A 22667-nucleotide genomic window follows, 5' to 3' on the forward strand; every position below is an offset into this window, starting at 1 on the left:
GTGGAAACACTGGGTTTTGGTGGGGGGTGTTTGCTTTTTTTGGTTGCAGGAGCACACCGGCACACCTGTCTAATACTGTGTTGCTGGAATGTAAAAAAAGACACAAAACATGAAGCAGGACGGTAATACTTTAATACATTTCAAAATTTATTTATACATCATGAATAATTAAAGTTGGCTTAAACTAGGAAAAGTTTTAATGTACTTAAAACTACTTAACCCTCTGGGTGATAAGTTAAAAAGAAGCAACAAGAAAAACTGCAGTTGAATTCATGTAGTTGAAAGGCAACATTAGATTCTGAAGCTGGGGGTTAAATTTTAGTTGTCCTACTAAAAACCCTGCTTAGTCCTCATTTAACAGTGAATGAACATTTGTAACCAGGAAGAGAGGTTCTGACTGTGGCTGTATTCTGGAGACATGGCCTCCCAGGCTGAAGACATCCCTCCTTGCCTTCAAAGAACACTGTCAAAAAACTAGGAATTCAAATCCTGTCAGATATGCTTTATTCCTTATAAAACAGCACAGAACTGTCTTAGACAACTGATAAGATTTTAGTGTTTTTGTATATCTAACTCAATAAAATAGTCTCTCAAAAAGCCAAAGCTTCAGGCTTTACTCCACAGAGAGGAGTTTTTACTCTTCATTAGTGGTGATGTGAATTCCTGGACCATATGCAGCAATAAACTTCAGGAGTTGATGGTGACACTGCATGAGGTAAATATCTCTCTCTTGCAGGGAATTTTCATCACTGAGGTCAAATGGAAATACAGAATTTGGTGCCACACATAATGCAGATGTGCCTAAGTAAAGAAGAGATCAAGACTTAGGCTGAAAGACTTGATAAATGTTTGCCAGTACTTTGAGAGGAAAAAGCTGTGACACAGGTTACAGTCTTCTCTGCTACCATTTTTAAGTGTTAGCTCATAATTCTTACCTTGTTTCTATATTTCTCTGTGAGCAAATGTGACTGTGATGCTTGATAAACAAAATAAAAATCCCAACTCTTGTTTCCATCTTTCCCAAGGAGGGAAATCTGTCCTTAGTTTAACCTTGACCAGTGTTAGAGGAGCAATGCCTCAAAGAAGCCAGCATGGACAGACTTGGTGCTGCCCTGTGGCCTAATTGTGTGGAGCACTGAGGCTCAGCAGGGAAACCATCTGACAGACTTTTCCAATACCAGTTCTTCAGCAGTGGAATCTCTGGGTTTTGATTTGAAATGACCTATTACTGCAGTCGATACAAACTTTTTTCAAACGAACAAATGTGAACAGCCTAAAGACTGAGTTGCATTATTTACCGTGTTTAAGGGTAAGAGATGACTCAAGTAATAAGATGGCAATCAAAGCATCTTCCTCAAGTACCGTCTGTCTTAAACTTAGCTTGGTATGAGCCTTAGACAGTGAAATCCTAAGAGATCAATATAAGCATGTCAGAAATAAAAAATAATGCAGAACTGAACGCAATGTGTATTGCCCTGTTTCAAGCACTTTGTAAATCAAAAGTTAACACTGAAGTATTTTCATACTTTAGCTGTGCAGTTACACTTACCACTGACAAAATACATATTATGCTATGAAAGCAGTAGAAGTTGGCATATTATCTACTGTTTATACTTGTTTTGCTCCCATAATAAAGCTGTGGATATTTAAATCCCAGTTTTGGTTTGCTAGATAGCTTTAATAATGATACTTATTTTGTAAATCCCTGGTTTATTTTTTGCCTGGAAAAGTTCTTTGAACTTGGGTTTCTTTCAGCAGCATCACTATATAAGAGAAATGGCATTCATTAACGATAAATAAAATTTTTTTATGCTTGAACTTTTCAAAACATAACAGTCTTATCTAGATTTTTATTAAACAAGCCTTGACCAGATTAGTGCAATTTCTCTTTGAAACACAGGAGTATTTCCCTTACTGTGAAAAGTAGGACTCACAGAAGTTTTAGTGCAGATGCTGATAATGTTGATCCATGAATGGAATCTCTTCTCACCCTGCGACTTGCAAGATAGTAGCCCTGAATGAGGTTCTCTGCTTCTGAACTCAGTTCAACATGAAGATTCTTAGCAAACAAAATAAACTAGAAGAGGGTATACAGTGAAAATATTTAACTATATATATATAAAAATTGATATTTTTTCACACCTTTTAATATACCAGTGGCATAGTAATATAGGCTGGACAGTATTATAAAAACTATTGGTAGACAATAGAGACAGTTGTCACCATTTGACTGCTGAAAATCCTGGCCTTGAACACTTTGAAGGAATCATGTCTTGATTATACTAGAGATACCGACAGTTTATTTAGAATGGAATATTACTGATTATAATTTTTTCTGGTGAAAAGTAGGCATAGATCTGTCCTTATATAAATGTTAACCTAGTACCCTTTCCAGAAATATGATCAAACTGAATTTATTACACTGACCCTTTTAAAGCACTGGAGTTGCTTCAATTGATGATCCTATTAGTGCTAGTGGGAGTAGGGGAGGAGGAAAGGACAGAAAGTGAGTATCAAAAATAAGTAATCAGAGTGTGCAGAGAGAACCCTCTGATGCCAAAACCAATTTGATATTCCCAGATGTAATGCATGTCAAATTATTGTGTACAATCTGTTACCTCCTCGTAATCCTGTGTTCTGAACTGCTGTGAGACATTGTACAGCATGGCCTCAGGATTAATGGCTTTTTCCAAGATATGGTGTATAAGAGGAGAAGATAGTCGACAGGAAGGAAACTCATTGTATATCAAGAGCCCAAAAACATCTACAAGGTTAGCTGGAATCAAACTCACGTCCTAAAGAAAAGACCCAGAGAATGAAAACGATTACTTTATTTTGGGCTTTTGACTTGTAGAAACATCACAGTGTTTTCTATCTAAAATATTCAATATCCATTATACTGCAAGCTTATCCAATGGATTACTTATAACACTTAGTAATATTTTGTTACGCTGATTCCTACTATTGGGAAAGCTACCTCATTTTAGAAGGTACTTGATTTAAAGTCACTTAAGTTGTGATTTTTTGGGAAATATTAACAAGTTTAATTTTTTCATTATTTTATCAGTTGAAATAATGATAAACACAACAGCTATAATACAATTTCTGTCATAACAAGGCATGTGCTTTACCATTTGTCCAATTAAAAAGTTCTCCTTTTGTATATGTTTCTTTGAGGAAGAATCCACATCCACAAAAGACCAAAAATTGGTCTGAAGTGAAATAGTAACTTGTTGGTCAGCTTCTTCTCCGTACTTCTTCCCAGGAATAAATACTGTTGTTGTTCTGCTCTCTAACACTAGGATAAGACAAAACTCATCAGTTACATGATTGATTAAGCTTGACCATAAATTGTAGTACCACACACATCTGAAACCATTCACGATTTATGATTTCACAGAATTTGCTGAGTTGGAACGGACCAAGACTTGGAACAGACCGACAGGGATCGTCCAGTCCAACTCACGGCCCTGCCCAGGACCATCCTCAAGAGTCACACCACATGCCTGAGGATAGCATCCAAATGCTTTGTGAACTCTGTCAGGCTTGGTGCTGTGACCACTTCCCTGGGGAGTCTGTTCTAGTGCCCAACCACCCTTTGGGAGAAAAGCTTTTTTCTAATATCCAAACTAAACCTCCCCTGACACAACTCGGGCCATTCCCTTGGGTCCATCACCACAGAGAAGAGATCAGTGGCTGCTCCCCTTTTCCCCTCACAAGGAAGTTGTAGACTGCCACAAGGACTCCCCTCAGTCTCCTCCAGACTGAACAGACCAGTCATCTCAGCCGCTCCTCCCACGGCTTCCCCTCAGGGCCCTTTACCATCTTCGTTGCCCTCGTTTCACTGAGTTGCCATGACTAATGGATCTCGGTAGTGCAGCAAATACAAGTTTACAGGACTTTGGCTTTTTTTGTCCTTATTTCTTACACAGACTCATTAAAAACAGCTTACAGATTTTTGAAGCATTTGAGGGCTGTAAGCTGGGGATCAAACCCAGCTGTGAATTCGTGTGTTTGTTTTGTTCTCTCCCCTCATCTGTTTGGAGGTGGGAGATTACCAGACTGTAGAAGTTCAAGTTTATCCTTTTTATATGAAGATAAGTCTCCTATGTAACAGACGCCACCCTTGGCCAGCACAGCGCTGCAGGCTTGAATGCTGGCACTTCCAGTTCCATGTTTATCTTTGGACACAGAAGGAAAAATTTCACTGGAAGGTGGGTGTCGTATGCCACGAGGCAGAAGGCATAAGCTGTAATTCAGAAGCCTGGAGGATTAGATAATTCTGTCAGTTATAAGTTGTTAAATTATTGTTCACTTTTAAAAATACCATACTTATTATATATAAATATATATAAATATATATAAATATATATAAATATATGAAGTATTAAGGCTCACTTAGAAACAACAACAGGAAAAAAACCCCTTAACATGAAACCAGTGTCAAAACTAAATGTTTAACTTTGAATGCAAAGGTAGTGCTCCAAGCCTTCTCTCCAACAGCTGCCAACAGGGTGGTATTTCTTACGGATTAAATGTGAGGCAAACCCTGGTTTGAAATATAAGTGCTTTCTAGGAAATCAAAGAAGTCTCATAATAACCCCATATTGTGAACTCCTCTTTCCCTTTTAGAGAAACTTTTCCAGTGATTTAAAAGGTTAGAAGATTAGTAATCCTGGCCATCTGGGAAAAATGAAAAGGCTGGAACTTCTAAGCTCTGCCTTCTTGGCTTACACCCTCACCTCCCCAATTCTTTTGGAGAAAGAAGGTATAGAATGTCTTTTTCATCCCCTGTACTATGTTTCTTGGCACAGAGATGTTTGCAAATTGTCTGGTTCCGCAATCAGAGGTTTCTAATGATTTTAAGATGTTAGAGCATGGTTTATCCTACTGTTAATACCTGGGAGAAAACGATGGAGTAAAATTGGTACGTATTAGTGAATAGGGTATCACACCAATAGAAATATGATGTAGGAAATGCCTACTTTGACAGGCTGCTGACAGTAAAATACTGTGCACATGCAAGACAATACAGATTACAATACTGATCAAGATTTGCAGTGTGCAGCTGTTTTAATATTAACCAGATGTTTTGATTCTTAAAACACTCTGAGCTCCTGGTTCTCGTATGAAATCTTACTCTAAACCTGGAGGAAAAAAAAATCTTGCAGCTCACATTTTTTAAATCTGAACTTATTTCTACAGCTAAATTTTGAAATGATCTAAGTATTTTTTTCCCATGACATAAAATATTAGTGAATTTTTAAAAGAAGTTCCAAATGAAAATAAAATTCATGTCACTTTCAAAGATCCTTTTCAAAAATAAAAGCCCTATTTTGATCTTGGGAAGGAGATAGCAGTTTTAAGGTAATGTAATTTTAAAGCTGAACATACTGTAATTTTCTGCAGTGTACATTAAATTGTGTTAACAGTTTATAGTTGTACTAAGAGGTAAATACATAAAATGGGAAAATATAGAAAAATGTTTAGTTAAAGGCAACAATAACTGATTTATGGTCAACATGTAAAGATGTGCATGACTTCTGATACCGTTTCAGTACAGTTATTATGAAGAAGAGAGATACAAATGTAAGTAACGATTTACACCCTGCTTATTAACTGAAAATGCTGATGGCTGGGAACCAGTGGTCAAAAGGCTTCAAGTGACACAAGATTTGAAAAGTTTAGCCCTTTGTTTTTATCATTACCAGCTCCTGGGACAGTCTTCAGTTTTGATTTTAGAAGAATGTTTTGTTTGAGCTCTGCTGAACAGTGCTAGTGCTAAATTCTTATTGCTATCATTATGAGAGTGGTAAGAGGGTTTATTAGTAGTTAAGTTCTGATCTAGATTTATCACTTGAAAGAAATAAAAATGTCTCAGGGAAAAAAAATGTTATTTTTACTAAGTTGAGGCCTTGCTTTTCTTTTTATATATAGTCTCTAGCTTTTCATGTAAGACCGATCCTATAGTCTTTAAAAATACTAATTTTAAATTCTAATTTATGTGAAAAATAAGGAATCTCTTTACCTATCAATTACTAGTGTGTCACTTGTCACAATCAAGAGATCCAGATAATCTGCATTTTCTTTTTCACAAGTCTGCACTAGACTCAACAATATTGCAAGTTTAAGAGTATTATAAGTGCCTGGTGGAACAACTTGAGAAGCAAAGATGTTGGCCAGGACAGCAGTAAACCTCCAGGATGAACTTGAAGTCAGTGAGAGCAGATACTTAAAATTGTCACTGAGAAAAGAAGGACCTAATGGAAACAAAGTAGAGGTTAACAAACACTTAAGAGAAACCTATGCAGATATATCAGAACAAATCACTATAAATTCTAGTTAACTAATAAGTTTCTCTATTGATCACAAATTCAGAATGTAAACATCTGACAATTGTACTACTAAAAGGTAGTAAGGGTAAAAAGTAAAAAGGTTGCAGACATGATCTGCTGACATTGTTATTCCCTTCATATTCCATCAAACTCAAATATCAGGTTCATTTAATAGGATTTCAAAGTACCTTCCAATGGATAGGAGAAGTTGGAAAGAGAAGTTGAAGAACTGCAGTGAATAATTAGGTAGTTTCCCAAGGCATGGAAAGCGGGCAAAAGCAGATATTATCAAATAACAGCAAGTACACATTTCAGGCTGCAAGAGGAAAGTCCCTGAGTGGTTTTGTAATCTGGACCTCTAGGGAATAGAAAACTGTACCAGTTCTCAAGATTTTGTTCTAGAAGGTTTTGCAACTTTTTTCAGTTAGTTTTTAATGGAACTTTCTTACCATTTGGTTTACAGAGCTGTACACTATTTGCTTCTATACATGCAGTAGCTTGTAAGCCATTTTGTACACAAGCTGGGATTCCTATAATCCTGTAGTGGTTTCCTATTGTCATTTTATTGGCCAGTTCATCTAGAAATAAATGAAAAAAGGAGGGGGGGGAGGCGGGCCTGCAGATGTGTTAGGGCATAAAAATAATTTTAAAGACACAGTCAGAAAATTCTTCACAGTCTGAATGATTTTATGATTTAACATCAGCAGACATCAACGGCTGGATGCCAGATTGACCATAACAGACTAGAATAAAATGAAATGTATGATTCTAATTAATTAGTGCAAAAGGTAAGAAAGGCACACTGGGTGAGGAAAAACAGTTTCCTGATAAAGAAAATGGACGATGCCTTTAGTTCTACATCGAAAAGGAATGGGACAGTTGTTTGCAAGTATGTGTTTCTACTTGTAAATTTCTGGCAACACCATTTTCAGTTACTGTTCCATAAAACATCACAGAAAAAACCCCGACACAATAAAGAGGAGATACAGATTACACAGATTCCAAAAAGACACACAAATAGCTTTGTGAACCTTAGTATTTCTGTGCATCTTAAAAAAAAAAAAAAAAATCCAATGTTTTTTTGGAAATGAGAACCAAAATCTCAGCCTGTGAGACACTGTCTAGCCTAACTGATCACTGAAACCACTGGAAATTTAATGCATGCAGCTCACAGTATCTTACCCATAGATTGTTTCTTACTAGTAGGTAGGTGATAGTAGAAGCCAGAAGGATGTTAAATATGCATGAAGTTAGTACAGAACAGCATGACCAAAGGAAGTAGAAAGGAGGAACAAACAAGTGACAGAATGCAACACTGCTGAGCTGGCCGGGAGATTTTCTTTTTAAATGGAGGTACAAAACTGAACATGAGAGTTTTGCTTTGTGCACTCTGCAATCACCTGGGCGTACTGTTTTGTCACCTACTGAATTTTAATAAAATTTGGGGGGAGAATACATAAAGAACTGCAATGCAAAATTATTACTTCCACCATTCTATCCAGAGAAATGGAACAACAAGTAAAATGCAAGGGATTATTACAGTTTGATTCTAAAACATTTTTGACAAAACTCAAATTCAGCTTACCTCTCAAGAAAACTGTAAATGCCTGAATCCTAAAATATGATTTATCATTGGAGTATCCTTTCAAAGCATTCAGAACTTTAGCATCAATCATTTCAACTATTTGCTTATCTTTCAAAACAAAAGCAGAGAAAAAAGTTACTTCTCTTGAAAGCATTTTTTTTTTAAATGACTGGTTTATTCTGGGGCTTTTTCCACTTAACTATTTTGTTTACTTATTGTGTAACAGAAATAGGAAAGTACCAGATCGGAAAATAAGATTATGTAAATCCTACCACCAAGTACTCTAAATTTCATGTCTTCCTGCAGCGGTGAGGAACACAAGCTACACACAAAATCAGTCCTAACTGTGGCAGACTCTGTAGCTCCAGGACAATGCACTCTGATGTACCTAAACCCTAAAAAAAAAGTAATAATTTACCAAACATTTAGAAGGCAGAGCTTTAATTTTAAATTTCTGATAAGAACAGAAGCGATTAAAATACTGGACAGTGAAATTGCAAATTTATCATGTGTTTCTTCAGATGAGCCTCCACTGAAATGATGCATATAATTTGTTGTGGCTTAACCACGAGATGGCAGAATTTCCTGCTGCACATTCCCAAGCGGAACGGGTTGGCCAGGCTTCCTGAGGAGCGAGCCACTGCGGCTACTGCCTCTCGTGGGAATGGCATGGGATATGGAGGTACGTGCCCTCGTAAAGATATCTGTATGATTTATTCTGCAGCCTCCAAACTTTGGGATTTATCATCTCTTTTATAACTGTATGGCCTGTGTTACAGGAGGAACCGAACGAAACAGCCTTAAAAATACATAAGGCCTCACCCCACAATGGTACAAGCAGTTCATCAATATTACTCCAAGAAGTAGTTCCACAGAAGTCAGCTACTCGTTAAAGCAAACTTGTTCTGTGCTTGAAGCCTTTGCCAGCCACTTAAGCATGTTGTTCTGTGGTATTTTTATGTAATCAGAAACACAGTTTCCAAGGGAAAAGGTATTTCACTAGTTTAGCTCTTTTACTCTGAAATATTTTGGCAACATATCTTTTCCCATATAACCTATCTTCTGCATTAGGAAAAGGGATTGCTGGCATAGCTGTGCTCCAAAAACATTTAATAATGCTGAGCAAGGTCCACTGCTTTCAATTAATAAAAACCCTACTGTGCTTATTACAAAAATGTACGCATAATAAAACTATATAGCAAAATACCTTTTTTATGTTAGGCTTTTAATCTCTTGTTACCAAATTTATTAAAAAGCTTTTGAAATAGTACTGATTTTTATTTATTTTTTTACTACCTTCAGAGAACGGACAGGTTTCCTCAGTACAAAGAAATCTTGCTCCTTGTGTGTATTTTGTTACAGTTCCCATTGCAATCACTATCCCTTCAGACATGTAAAATCTTTGAGATGTGTAATTAAAGGGATATGCAGAAAGACTCAGAACATAACTTGGTAAAGGTGGCAAATGTGTTGGTTTCAGCAATATACTGATCTAGCAAGAGACACAATTGCATTAATACAAAAAAAAGATAATTTTTATTTAAAACTACTTTACTTGCCACAGAAAAACACACAACATGATATCTAAATATTAAAAACATTTTCAGAAACATGTGGAGAGTAATTAGGTTTCATATTCATTAGCTCAAAATTCTTGCAATATGGCTGGGTGGAACTTCCAGCTGTTTTTAGTTAGAAATAATACTACAGCCAAAGGAAAATGAAATATAAAAATATTTGTTAATACTTCACTATACTTAGAAGATGTAAGATCTAAATGGAGAATGCAGACTCACCTGGGCCTCTGTCTGCAATTGTTCAATTAATGATAATGTCTTAATAGCTATGAAGCATACCTATGACAGAAAAATAATTTCATTTTAGAAAGGAAGTCTTGTTAAAATGTAGAAGCCATACTTTTGTCTACTCATCTATAAATATACACTTACTGACTGAAAAATCTGTGCAGCTTGTAGGGGATTATGAAGAATATAGTTTCCAAGAATTGCATCCAATTCAGCAATGTCAGAAGGATTTATTGAAATTATGAAACGATAAACAGCATAACTTTGTTTTGATTCTGCAGGAGCAAAAAGCACCTTAAAATAACAGAGACTTGTGTAATATTATGTATCAATTTAACATACTGTATTAAGTGAGTAATACCATTATATCTTTTGCAATCCTGCACAAATTTCTGAAGACCACCACTTCTGTCAAGGTAAACAAGGGCAACTTCCCTCATTTTTTGTATTTCAGGATCCATCTTCCAAGATCTTTGCACTCTTTCTCAAACTGTGGGTATAAACTGTGAAAAAAGTGTTAGAACTTCTACTACTACTACTATTGGTATGTATTAGCAAATCCACACAAAATAGTCTTCTTTTTAAAACTATGTAATTCTTTAAGGATTTTATGGCTGGAGCATACTCCATTCCTAGAGTGAATTTCTGAAGAACAGTCTAATTTTTTTTTGTTTGCTTTTTTGTTTTCCCCCCTCAACGAATTTTTCACTCTCCTAATTCCCTAAACCATGAAATTAAAGCTTGCATTTAATTTAACCTTCCCTGTTTATTTTATAGGTATAATAAGCCTATCAAAAGTAAGACTTAAAATTTTATCTCCCTTATTTGATAAGTCTGTCATAGCTGTTAAAAGTGTGAAACTGGGAAACATCTTTTCTCTTTAAAATCTCTCCTACTCTGCTGTTACCTCCTGTAGCACCCACTTAAGATGCTGATCTCACAAGCACTTATTTCCATCCATGTACACAGAAAATCAATTTTGATTCCCATAGACAAAACTTTTACAACCACAAAATTGTTTTGGAGGCTGCCCATCATCTTCAGTGCTGTTTTAATTGTGTATTACCCACGTATCTACTTTTTTTTTTTTTTTTAAGTGTAGAGTCCCATACCATGAAGCACTGTTTTGCAAAATTCAGAAGAATTACTAAGGCCAAAATATGGCATTTTGTATATATGCATCTGTTTTACTGTCTTACAGATTTTCTTCTTCCCTTTGTCCTCTCTAGATGACCAATATGAAACGCCATTCAAATCTTCAACAGTAAGGTTTAGCTACCTGGTAAAGGACAGGACACAGGATTACTGAGCTGATGAGGAATCAAAGCTCATAGCATATGGAAGATCCCCTGTAGGAGTTCACAGAAGTGGCTTCAGGAGGACAAACAGATCAGCATCTGTTAGAGGAGTAACTGGTTTCCAGCACAATGTCAGTGTGGCAGCAGTGTAAACCCTGTGGCCTGAGCATTGTATGCTGTGGGATGGGATGTGTTCAGTGCCTGAAGCAACAAATTATAAGCACAAATTGAAATAGAATTTATAATACGGATTTTATTTTTTTTCCTGGTTTCCTTAGGATTACTCCTGCACAAAACTTCAGCAAGAAGGGATTAAAAACACACACACACACACACACACACACACACAGGTTCACTGTATTTTCGTGGACCCTGTGTTCCCTGGCCTAGAAAGACAGAACACCAAACACAACTAGCTATGGCCCAGCTCATTGTGCACTGAACAATCATCACCTAAGCTTCAAAAAATAAAGCCTGACTAGTCCCACTACCAGGGTGACCATGTTCACCAGCGTCCCCACAGCCAGCTAACCCCATTTGTGACTTGGCATGGGTACCCATCATCTCCCATCTGGCTTCAGGCTCCTGCCATCAGCACCCTTTCCTCACAGACCTCACAGACTCCTCCACCAAAGTATTCTCCGGCCTTCCTATGCCCCCTCCTAAGCGCTGCTGGAGCGGCAGCAATGGGCACTGGCGATGGGCACCGCGGGGCCGGGGCCGCCCTCCTCACCGCGGGGCTCGGGCCCCGGCGCTGTTCCCTGCGAGGCGCCGCTGTGCCCGCGGGGAGGCGAACGGGACCGCGTACGAGGCGGCAGCCAGGGCTCCACAGCCGCAGGACCGGACCGGGCTCCTGGCGCCGCTCCCTCAGCCCCTCATCCAGCGGGAAAGAGCCCCGAGCCAGCGGCGGCGCGGGCGGGAAGGGCACCACAGCTCGCAGGGCTCAGCGCCGCGGGGCCGCGTCCCGAAGGGCAGCGCCTGTGCACACTGCCAGTCCTCGGGGAAGGCAAACCCAGCCCCATCCGACACCCACAGATGGCCGAGCCCCGCTGCCGCCATCGGGGCTGGCTGACTCTGCCCCAGGGGCCACATGGCTACTGTGTCCACCCACGGGCCCGGCAGGGCATTGGATAAGTAAGGGTCATGAACTGAGAGCGTACCAAATGCTAAAAGACTGCGTATTTATAAAGCCATTTTCTTCCATTAATACATATCGTGTATGCTTGCTTTTAGCATGCCAGCCACCCCTAAACTTACCTCCTGAGAGAGCACTTCTGAACTCTATTTCTGTTGTATTTCAGTTCACACTTTTACAACCACTGTCCATTCTCATCAGTCCATCTTCCTCTGGTCTCTCTCGCTCCCCCGTCCTAGGCCAAAAGACTGGAGGGCACAATTGGCAGCACCATTCCTTGGCCTCCACAGCACCTCCACCACAGAAAGGCCTGCTCCTCCATGGGGTGCTTGGCTTCTCTCTGGAAGAGGAGGAACAGTCCCTTTTTGCTACAGACCTGCATTACTCACAAAAAGGCAAACTTTACCTTCCTTTACTACTTATATGCCCAAAAAGGAAGGGAGTACCAAAGGTGGTTTCCTGTGCAGGTTCAGTCTCCTCTCTAGGCTTTACCAAGTGCTTCAGATGTCACTTTTCAGCTCAGCCCTGGGTGAAGGGGCTACAAACACTTTTAAGGTGGTTTTACTTTGAAAACCACCCTCATGTGCTGCAGAGATGTAGAACAAGAGCAGAAATACTGTAAGGCTTTATTGCCTGACACTGTACACAGAGTCTGTTAACCTTTAGAAGACCTGATTCAAAGAACTTAAGTATCTCAAGCAATGCGTTTAACATGTTCGCACTTCACCAAAAAGGCTAAAATCTGCTGAAGGAAAAAGCTTTATAAGCAATATTGAAAAGCTTAATAAGCAATTATTAAGCTGCTCTCCCAGAAATAACTTCAACTACCACTGCCATACTATTTTCTTAAAGGGGGAAAAAAAAAAAAAAAGGAAAGAACCCCCAAATTTGTGACCAAAAAAGAAAAAACCAAATCCCCTTTCCCAGTCAGGCAGCTAGGTATGGACATCCTGGAAATAAAAGATGAAAATTAAAGAGTGCTATCTGCCACAGCAACAATTTCTGAAGTATCCCCTCTCCCTCCCACTTCTCTACAATGGTGCCAGTACCTTGCCATAAAGGGAAGGTAGTTACAGTAGCCACAATAATTTCAGGAGCACACAGAGTAAAAATTCAATATGAGAATGGATACTTCCTTTCCTATCACCAATTTCTGCTTTCTAGTCCAGAGACTGATGTTAAAAATATATGTTAAAAAAACCCAAACCAAAAACAAATAACACCAAGCTTGTTGCTTCCAAATGGCTGTAACTCCAAGAACACTATTCATGTAGTTGTTAGTGGTCCTGAACAGGCACATAGCTACTTCCAATCCTTACAGAAGAGAACTATGGAAAATGAGTGCCAAGTCACCACTCCTCTCCCACAAGTGCTACAGTTCCTTCCGTCCTTCCATGCCAATGTCAATTTTTACTTCTTTAATCCAATCACTCCTTCCAAAACCTCACATAGCAACTGCTCAGCACCACTTAACCACTATGCAAGAGACTGTGCTGTAGGAGATACTCCTTGAGATAAGCAAGGAAGCCTGTTTTAGTTTCCCATTACCTAACGTTTCACTGTTGACACAACATTTATTTCAAAAGAATTATGATTCAATACACTCTTTTCCCCTAGGTTCTCAATTTTTATCTATCTTGATGTAATATAAAGAGTATTTATCTTATTTTGTCAAAACCAAGATGATTTAGGTACTGAAATTCATGTAACATTCATTCAATTTATGTATTATTATGATACATCAGTATCTTCTCTCAAATCAAGGCATTTAACTGAATGTATTTATGAACAAAAAAACACAGAACATTTTTGAAGTAACAGACAAAAATAAGTTGTTATTTACAAGTAATATATATAATAAACTACCATGATAGGCCTTTATACACCGTAACTGCAGTCAATTTTTGCATTGTTTAAAAAAATTTCCTTAAACAGAAATTATTCAGAATTATCTGTTTGTCCATACATGTGTATGTTATGAGAAATACAACAGCTTTTCACATTTTTAAAATTATCAGTGTAATTTACATTCCCTCCCCCCCCCCAGTATCAAGTGAAGATTTAAAAATGGTGCAAAGTGGAACAGAAAGACAAGTAGCTATGAATGCTGAAATACAATCAATTTGGGACACATTAGTGTTTTAAACAACAAATCCATGAGAAAAATCCCTAATATTTGGCATGATCCCCTCACCACCCACACCCAAAACGTCAAAGCAAGATAGCCTTTTTTTTTTAAAGTAATGGTGATTATTGCATATATCTTTATCTTTGGAGAAGCAGAATTTTAACCAAAAATATTTTTAACGTAGTTGAAATATAGACATATTTAGCTCAGGAAGGAAAGAAAAGTAGAACGCGTAATAAGGAATGTTATCAAATCAATCCAGTTAATTTGTTCCATCCTTGCTTTGAGTTAATCCCCCATACCTCAGATAATCCAGTTGAGCCAATGGGTACTTCAGCAAGAGCAAGAATCCAGTTTTACATGACCAAGTTTTCATTCTGCAGAAGTCCTTTAAGAACCTTGGTCCTTAACTTATATTAACCCCTCATTTAAGTGCTGACAAGTTAATTAACACATTTCAAACTGTTAACAGGGAAAACATCTACCTTTTTTAAACCAGGATATACAAAAGACAATTTGCATAGTTACAATTCAAGCACAAAGTCACTGTAAATAAGTACAAAAGCATTTATAAATTTACTAAATTTGCTGCTGTTTGTGCCAGGCAAATTAGATAGGTATGAATGTAAACTTGAAGGGATCGAGGAGAACAGTCAGTGTTTTTGCTTAAAAAATACGTAGAGAATGCTTTTTAAAGGTTTTAAAAAATATTTTCTGCAGCAGGAACAAACAGTTCAAATCCCAAAGAAAGCCATCCAAAATGCCCAAATTCCTCCTATACAGCAGAAAAAGTTTGTTCATAGGTTTCAAACCTACATACAAAACGAGGCACTAGTTACGCTAGTTTGGAATGTGTCCGTAACCCTAACATTTCAGTTCACCCCAAGACTTCCAAAACATTCTTCTCTTCTAACTTCCTAGGAAAACATATCTTCAGAAGGTGGTGCGTAAGAAAATCCAACAAATGCATCATCTGCCTCTAGGACACTGGCATTAATGATGCTGTAATCAGAAGAAACGCAAACAGAGTATGGGACCATTTCTTCTGTGAACACTGCATCAAAATTCCCAATATCGTCTGGTCCAACCTAGAAAACAGAAAGATCTGTTAGTTGTCATATTAATATGGTGTTTTAAATGTGTCCTTGTCCTTTAGATTCCAAATTTAATTCTCAAAGCTGTCTAGTCTATGCTGTTTTTTCCTTTTTAAATATAGGAAATTTAAGGAAGCACACTGAAGCATCCCTAAATAAAACTACTGAGGGGGTGCTTTTTTCTTTTGGGCTTGAGTTTGGGCCAATCCTGATAAACCCAGAAAATATGAAGAAATGTCTCTTTCTTAAATGATTATTAAGGAGATGCAAACACTAACAACCCCCCAAAAAAACCCTAAAACACAACAAATCCAACAAACCAGTCAATGTAAAAACAACCCCAAAACCCATTAAAAAAAATAAAATAAAGCCAAACTAACCTGAATTCTTTTCCTCCCTTTTCCATCAATAATATTTTAAAGTGCTAAATTCTAGCAATGGTACTGTTTAGATAGATCAGCTTCCTAGTGAACACCTAAGAACTCAGCATAGTAATATTTAGTCACAGAGAGAAGTAACAAGACAGCTAAGGCCTCTTCACTGGACACAGGCTCAACAAAAACCGATCCTCTGATGTGACTGTAGGAAGGATTTCCTCCCCAGTGTTGGTCCCACCTTGCCTTGAGTTTTTGGACAAGCAGTCACAGGTTGACCCAGTTTAAACTAATGGAAGGATAGAGAATATTTGCAGCTAAGATGTAAAAGCTATTCAAAAAGCAGGAAACCAGTCTTTTGGGAAGTCTTTGATAAGTTATCTGTACTTTTTCTTTGGTCTTCAGACCCCACAAAAATTGGCAGGACTTTGACAGAAGCTAGCAGAGTAATCAGGGATCCATCAAACTGAGTTTTAAGTTAAAAAAGACAGTATGATGGCTCAGAAGCGTGACTGCTCAAAAAGCCAGCCAGCACTCGGTGGGGGGATCTGGGGATCCCATTCTTCACTATTCTGAAACAAACAGTCTTTGCAAATAGATGAACCCTCAAAAGCAGAAATTTGGCATGTATAAACTAAACCAGCACAAGGCACCTACCACATTAGGATTAAACGGTGGAGGAATCTTCTTCTGAAGAAGATCAGTCCAGCTGAGAGATTCAAAAAATGGATGCTTTTGAATTTCAAGCTGCAGTAAGGAATAAAGATTTTAGATACTTTGGAAATCCATCCTGTGCATCACAGTAACTACTGCTTCAGACTACATTCCCATAAGCAAGTTCATTATCAATTTGTTTACTCATAGTTTACTTTGCAATAAAAACTGTAGTTGGTGAAAACAGGAATTAAAATTTTTAGCCTGCCTCTATAAACTGGTTTCCTTTTAAGATCATACCTTCTGCTTTTAAGCCATAAAATCAACAACATTGAAGTCTACCACAGGGGAAGGATGTTTTCTGTTGGTATCTGTTCCTGCCTTAATATTTTGCTAGTTTTTGTAGATCATACCACTGTCTGAGAAGCAGCTGCTTCAACTCTGCTATGTGCTTACTAGTTACGAAGCAGCAAACAGCTGTGCTAAATTGTTTCATCTTGCTCCACTCTGCAAAAAGTAAAATATGATCTAAATGCTCAGTTATAACGTTAAGATTGCAAATAAAAGACTACAAAGATTTCACAGTTAATGGATAGAGTACATCCTTCTAGATCATTCCTCATCACACAGTTCTGAAGACGCCTAAACTTTCTCACATCAACTTCTTCAAAACAAGGAAATAAAAAGGGGGAAAACAGAGACAGACATAGCAGTGCAATCTCTATCTCCAGCTATTAATCCAGTGCTGTGCACGTGAATTTGGTGATGGTCCTTTAAATGACACAGGGTTTGATAAATCAGGACGCCACTTACAAAATCTTCCCTTGCTCCAAGTCTGCTTTGCCGATCTTTCTCCAAAAGCTCTTCCAGGATAGACCAGGCTGTGAGACTGATTCCTGGGCGCAAAACCAGGGGTTTATGAAGAATATTATCGTACATCTCAGCAACATCACGGCAGTAAAAAGGAGGCTAAAAAATACAAGTTCTACATGAATTTGAAATCACAAGCAAAATTGTGTTGTACGATCAGTAAATGATTCTATAAGACATACATAAGCTGTTAGCAGTGGGGAAATCGATTTCTTCTTACACACTGCTAACTTATAGTTCAGTCATCACCATTGCCACAACTTTACACTTGCTAACTTCCCATCCACCCACCTCCTCTCCTACTAACATGTTCTCACACTCAGAAATAGCCATGGATGCCACTCAACTTCAAAGTTCCCATTGAACTTGCCTGAAAAGAGCATGAGAGTGGGAAAACAAATCTCCTTCCCTATTTAAGGTCCTATGGGAGGAGATAAAACTCAAGAAAACTAAAAGAACAGATTGTTACTGGAGTAATTACGTATGACTAAAAGCAGCATAGTAAGATTTTTCATTCTAATGCTGCATCAAAAGCTAGGAAAAAAAATGAGAGACCCAAGTAAGAAAAATTCTTTAAATTTTATTTATTCAAGTACTTGACATAATTTTAAGTTAGGTTTTTTTATTGGGTCTTATCACTGTTGATTCATTTACTCTCACACTAAAGTGATAATGACTGTCTTCATCAGAGCTGATGTCTACAATTTTGCTTTTTGGTGAGCTGCTGGACACCAAGAGATAGCATAAAATCCAAAAGAGAAAAACATGTGCTATGTTAAGTACAAGACAATCTGTTCATCCATTTAAATGGAGTATTTCAATATTATGCAAAAAGTTAGCATCTTTAACAACACTCGAGGGTTACTTCGACAAAAGGGGCAGAGAGGAGGAAAGCAACTCCCACCCTCCACATATCAGGTACATACCAGCCCATAAAGCATTTCATAAAGAACTGCACCAAGGCACCACCAGTCTACTGTGTTGTCATAGGGCTGCTTTTTAATGACTTCTGGTGCAAGATACTAAAACAACAACAACAACAAAAAAGAAGTATTTCAGAGTATTAGGCCAGCACAAATAAAACCAAGGTTTTAGTCACATCACAGTAAACACCCTCAGGAAAAGCTGCTTCATCGTAACAATTGCAAGACTGTGAAGTATTTATCTCCTTCAACAAACCTAGCAAATAACTTCATTATCGTCATCTGGTCGTTTACCAAGTAGAACAACAGTTTTCCCAACTGAAACGATACTTTCCACACACTATTGTTTTTTCAAACTACTTTGACACTTCTGTTATGGAACTTGTTTTACATTTCAGATAGGTTGCTGCACTGTTGCAGAGGGAACATCTCTCAGCAAGGCAGGTGACTAGCCGTGCCTATTGTGCCATCTTAAGCCTGTATGCTCCCCCATCCAGTACATAAAAAATGAAACGAGAAGATATTCATGCTGGCTCAAATCTATCATTAATGAGAAACTGTATGACCTATATTCAGTTTCATCGTAAATCTAGATGAGGGCAGGAGTTGCTGAGTTACAGATTCTTGTCAAATAAGTATCACTCGACTGATTTGTCATAAACATCCAATCCACCACACACTGAATGACAATGATAACTAGTTGCAATCTGCCTTGCACAAAATCTGCTCAGTTTCTCCTCAGAGCTTACTAACCCTACACCACAGGGACAGCTACTTCATAATACAAGACCATTACTTGTGAGTATGTAGTATAAAATTACTATTACTGAACATCATCTGAGTCCTTATATACAGCACAGTTTCTAACCTCTCAAAACAAGAGGATGCTTATTTCTATTATTCTAGTATTCCAATTCTGAAATTATTTACAAATAGATGATAGCATTGTCCAAAAAGGCACANCTAACAACCCTCCAAAAAAACCCTAAAACACAACAAATCCAACAAACCAGTCAATGTAAAAACAACCCCAAAACCCATTAAAAAAAAAAAAAAAGCCAAACCAACCTGAATTCTTTTTCTCCCTTTTCCATCAATAATATTTTAAATTGCTAAATTCTAGCAACGGTACTGTTTAGATAGATCAGCTTCCCAGTGAACACCTAAGAACTCAGCATAGTAATATTTAGTCACAGAGAGAAGTAACAAGACAGCTAAGGCCTCTTCACTGGACACAGGCTCAACAAAAACTGATCCTCTGATGTGACTGTAGGAAGGATTTCCTCGCCAGTGTTGGTCCCACCTTGCCTTGAGTTTTTGGACAAGCAGTCACAGGTTTAAACTAATGGAAGGATAGAGAATATTTGCAACTAAGATGTAAAAGCTATTCAAAATGCAGGAAACCAGTCTTTTGGGAAGTCTTTGATAAGTTATCTGTACTTTTTCTTTGGTCTTCAGACCCCACAAAAATTGGCAGGACTTTGACAGAAGCTAGCAGAGTAATCAGGGATCCATCAAACTGAGTTTTAAGTTAAAAAAGACAGTATGATGGCTCAGAAGCGTGACTGCTCAAAAAGCCAGTCAGCACTCGGTGGGGGGATCCGGGGATCCCATTCTTCACTATTCTGAAACAAACACTCTTTGCAAATAGATGAACCCTCAAAAGCAGAAATTTGGCACGTATAAACTAAACCAGCACAAGGCACCTACCACATTAGGATTAAAGGGTGGAGGAATCTTCTTCTGAAGAAGATCAGTCCAGCTGAGAGATTCAAAAAATGGATGCTTTTGAATTTCAAGCTGCAGTAAGGAATAAAGATTTTAGATATTTTGGAAATCCATCCTGTGCATCACAGTAACTACTGCTTCAGACTACATTCCCATAAGCAAGTTCATTATCAGTTTCTTTACTCATAGCTTACTTTGCAATAAAAACTGTAGTTGGTGAAAACAGGAATTAAAATTTTTAGCCTGCCTCTATAAACTGGTTTCCTTTTAAGACCATACCTTCTGCTTTTAAGCCATAAAATCAACAACATTGAAGTCTACCATAGAGGAAGGATGTTTTCTGTTGGTATCTGTTCCTGCCTTAAAATTTTGCTAGTTTTTGTAGATCATACCACTGTCTGAGAAGCAGCTGCTTCAACAACTCTGCTATGTGCTTACTAGTTACGAAGCAGCAAACAGCTGTGCTAAATTGTTTCATCTTGCTCCACTCTGTAAAAAGTAAAATGATATGATCTAGATGCTCAGTTATAACGTTAAGATTGCAAATAAAAGACTACAAAGATTTCACAGTTAACGGATAGAGTACATCCTTCTAGATCATTCCTCATCACACAGTTCTGAAGACGCCTAAACTTTCTCACATCAACTTCTTTAAAACAAGGAAATAAAAAGGGGGAAAACAGAGACAGACATAGCAGTGCAATCTCTATCTCCAGCTATTAATCCAGTGCTGTGCACGTGAATTTGGTGATGGTCCTTTAAATGACACAGGGTTTGATAAATCAGGACGCCACTTACGAAATCTTCCCTTGCTCCAAGTCTGCTTTGCCGATCTTTCTCCAAAAGCTCTTCCAGGATAGACCAGGCTGTGAGACTGATTCCTGGGCGCAAAACCAGGGGTTTATGAAGAATATTATCGTACATCTCAGCAACATCACGGCAGTAAAAAGGAGGCTAAAAAATACAAGTTCTACATGAATTTGAAATCACAAGCAAAATTGTGTTGTACGATCAGTAAATGATTCTATAAGACATACATAAGCTGTTAGCAGTGGGGAAATCTATTTCTTCTTACACACTGCTAACTTATAGTTCAGTCATCACCATTGCCACAACTTTACACTTGCTAACTTCCCATCCACCCACCTCCTCTCCTACTAACATGTTCTCACACTCAGAAATAGCCATGGATGCCACTCAACTTCAAAGTTCCCATTGAACTTGCCTGAAAAGAGCATGAGAGTGGGAAAACAAATCTCCTTCCCTATTTAAGGTCCTATGGGAGGAGATAAAACTCAAGAAAACTAAAAGAACAGATTGTTACTGGAGTAATTACATATGACTAAAAGCAGCATAGTAAGATTTTTCATTCTAATGCTGCATCAAAAGCTAGGAAAAAAAATGAGAGACCCAAGTAAGAAAAATTCTTTAAATTTTATTTATTCAAGTACTTGACATAATTTTAAGTTAGGTTTTTTATTGGGTCTTATCACTGTTGATTCATTTACTCTCACACTAAAGTGATAATGACTGTCTTCATCAGAGCTGATGTCTACAATTTTGCTTTTTGGTGAGCTGCTGGACACCAAGAGACAGCATAAAATCCAAAAGAGAAAAACATGTGCTATGTTAAGTACAAGACAATCTGTTCATCCATTTAAATGGAGTATTTCAATATTATGCAAAAAGTTAGCATCTTTAACAACACTCGAGGGTTACTTCGACAAAAGGGGCAGAGAGGAGGAAAGCAACTCCCACCCTCCACATATCAGGTACATACCAGCCCATAAAGCATTTCATAAAGAACTGCACCAAGGCACCACCAGTCTACTGTGTTGTCATAGGGCTGCTTTTTAATGACTTCTGGTGCAAGATACTAAAACAACAAAAAAAATATAAAGAAGTATTTCAGAGTATTAGGCCAGCACAAATAAAACCCAGGTTTTAGTCACATCACAGTAAACACCCTCAGGAAAAGCTGCTTCATCATAACAATTGCAAGACTGTGAAGTATTTATCTCCTTCAACAAACCTAGCAAATAACTTCATTATCATCGTCTGGTCGTTTACCAAGTAGAACAACAGTTTTCCCAACTGAAACGATACTTTCCACACACTATTGTTTTTTCAAACTACTTTGACACTTCTGTTATGGAACTTGTTTTACATTTCAGATAGGTTGCTGTACTGTTGCAGAGGGAACATCTCTCAGCAAGGCAGGTGACTAGCCGTGCCTATTGTGCCATCTTAAGCCTGTATGCTCCCCCATCCAGTACATAAAAAATGAAACGAGAAGATATTCATGCTGGCTCAAATCTATCATTAATGAGAAACTGTATGACCTATATTCAGTTTCATCGTAAATCTAGATGAGGGCAGGAGTTGCTGAGTTACAGATTCTTGTCAAATAAGTATCACTCGACTGATTGGTCATAAACATCCAATCCACCACACACTGAATGACAATGATAACTAGTTGCAATCTGCCTTGCACAAAATCTGCTCAGTTTCTCCTCAGAGCTTACTAACCCTACACCACAGGGACAGCCACTTCATAATACAAGACCATTACTTGTGAGTATGTAGTATAAAATTACTATTACTGAACATCATCTGAGTCCTTATATACAGCACAGTTTCTAACCTCTCAAAACAAGAGGATGCTTATTTCTATTATTCTAGTATTCCAATTCTGAAATTATTTACAAATAGATGATAGCATTGTCCAAAAAGGCACA

General features: G+C 37.9%; 2 protein-coding genes across 12 annotated transcripts in view; both read right to left on the bottom strand.

The window, feature by feature from the left end:
- Window positions 1-121: 121 nt before the first annotated feature.
- On the bottom strand, window positions 122-12701 carry MCMDC2 (minichromosome maintenance domain containing 2). Of its 9 annotated transcripts, none has more exons than XM_027894665.1 (16): window positions 12281-12701; window positions 10925-11004; window positions 10087-10228; window positions 9870-10000; window positions 9717-9776; window positions 9217-9412; window positions 8193-8315; window positions 7921-8028; window positions 6785-6913; window positions 6029-6260; window positions 4059-4264; window positions 3132-3298; window positions 2619-2795; window positions 1935-2077; window positions 1299-1408; window positions 122-801 (listed from the first exon to the last, which is right to left on the bottom strand). In XM_027894665.1, the coding sequence occupies exons 3-16, from the start codon at window positions 10184-10186 to the stop codon at window positions 635-637; spliced, it is 2049 nt and encodes a 682-aa protein (XP_027750466.1). In that variant the 5' UTR covers window positions 10187-10228; window positions 10925-11004; window positions 12281-12701; the 3' UTR covers window positions 122-634. The 9 variants fall into 9 exon arrangements, with proteins under 9 accessions (XP_027750466.1, XP_027750467.1, XP_027750470.1 ...); XM_027894666.1 differs by lacking the exon at window positions 12281-12701 and adding an exon at window positions 11556-11920; XM_027894669.1 differs by lacking the exon at window positions 10925-11004.
- A 1011-nt stretch (window positions 12702-13712) lies between these two features.
- The window catches only part of LOC114062809 (serine/threonine-protein kinase Sgk3), a 61442-nt gene continuing 52487 nt past the window's right edge, over window positions 13713-22667 (bottom strand). For all 3 annotated transcript variants that reach the window (XM_027894678.1, XM_027894676.1, XM_027894677.1), the window contains 4 exons: window positions 21710-21805; window positions 20728-20883; window positions 19912-20001; window positions 13713-15374 (listed from right to left, as the gene is read on the bottom strand). In XM_027894678.1, the coding sequence (XP_027750479.1) occupies window positions 15204-15374; window positions 19912-20001; window positions 20728-20883; window positions 21710-21805 (513 nt within the window). In that variant the 3' untranslated portion in view covers window positions 13713-15203. The remainder of the gene's footprint in view (window positions 15375-19911; window positions 20002-20727; window positions 20884-21709; window positions 21806-22667) is intronic.

Source organism: Empidonax traillii, unplaced genomic scaffold (genome assembly GCF_003031625.1).
Source record: "Empidonax traillii isolate 1590-97213 ecotype Southwest subspecies unplaced genomic scaffold, ASM303162v1 scaffold438:size550143, whole genome shotgun sequence".
NCBI lineage: Eukaryota > Metazoa > Chordata > Aves > Passeriformes > Tyrannidae > Empidonax > Empidonax traillii.

Excerpts from the sequence above, each read along its gene's own strand:
- MCMDC2 (XM_027894669.1), bottom strand. The coding sequence starts at position 10,186 with ATGGATCCTGAAATACAAAAAATGAGGGAAGTTGCCCTTGTTTACCTT. Across the intron at positions 8,316-9,216 it reads AACCTGTCCGTTCTCTGAAG|GGTTTAGGTACATCAGAGTG; the intron begins GTAGTAAAAAAA and ends CTTTTTTTTTAG. Across the intron at positions 8,029-8,192 it reads GAAATTTAGAGTACTTGGTG|ATAAGCAAATAGTTGAAATG; the intron begins GTAGGATTTACA and ends TTGTTTTGAAAG.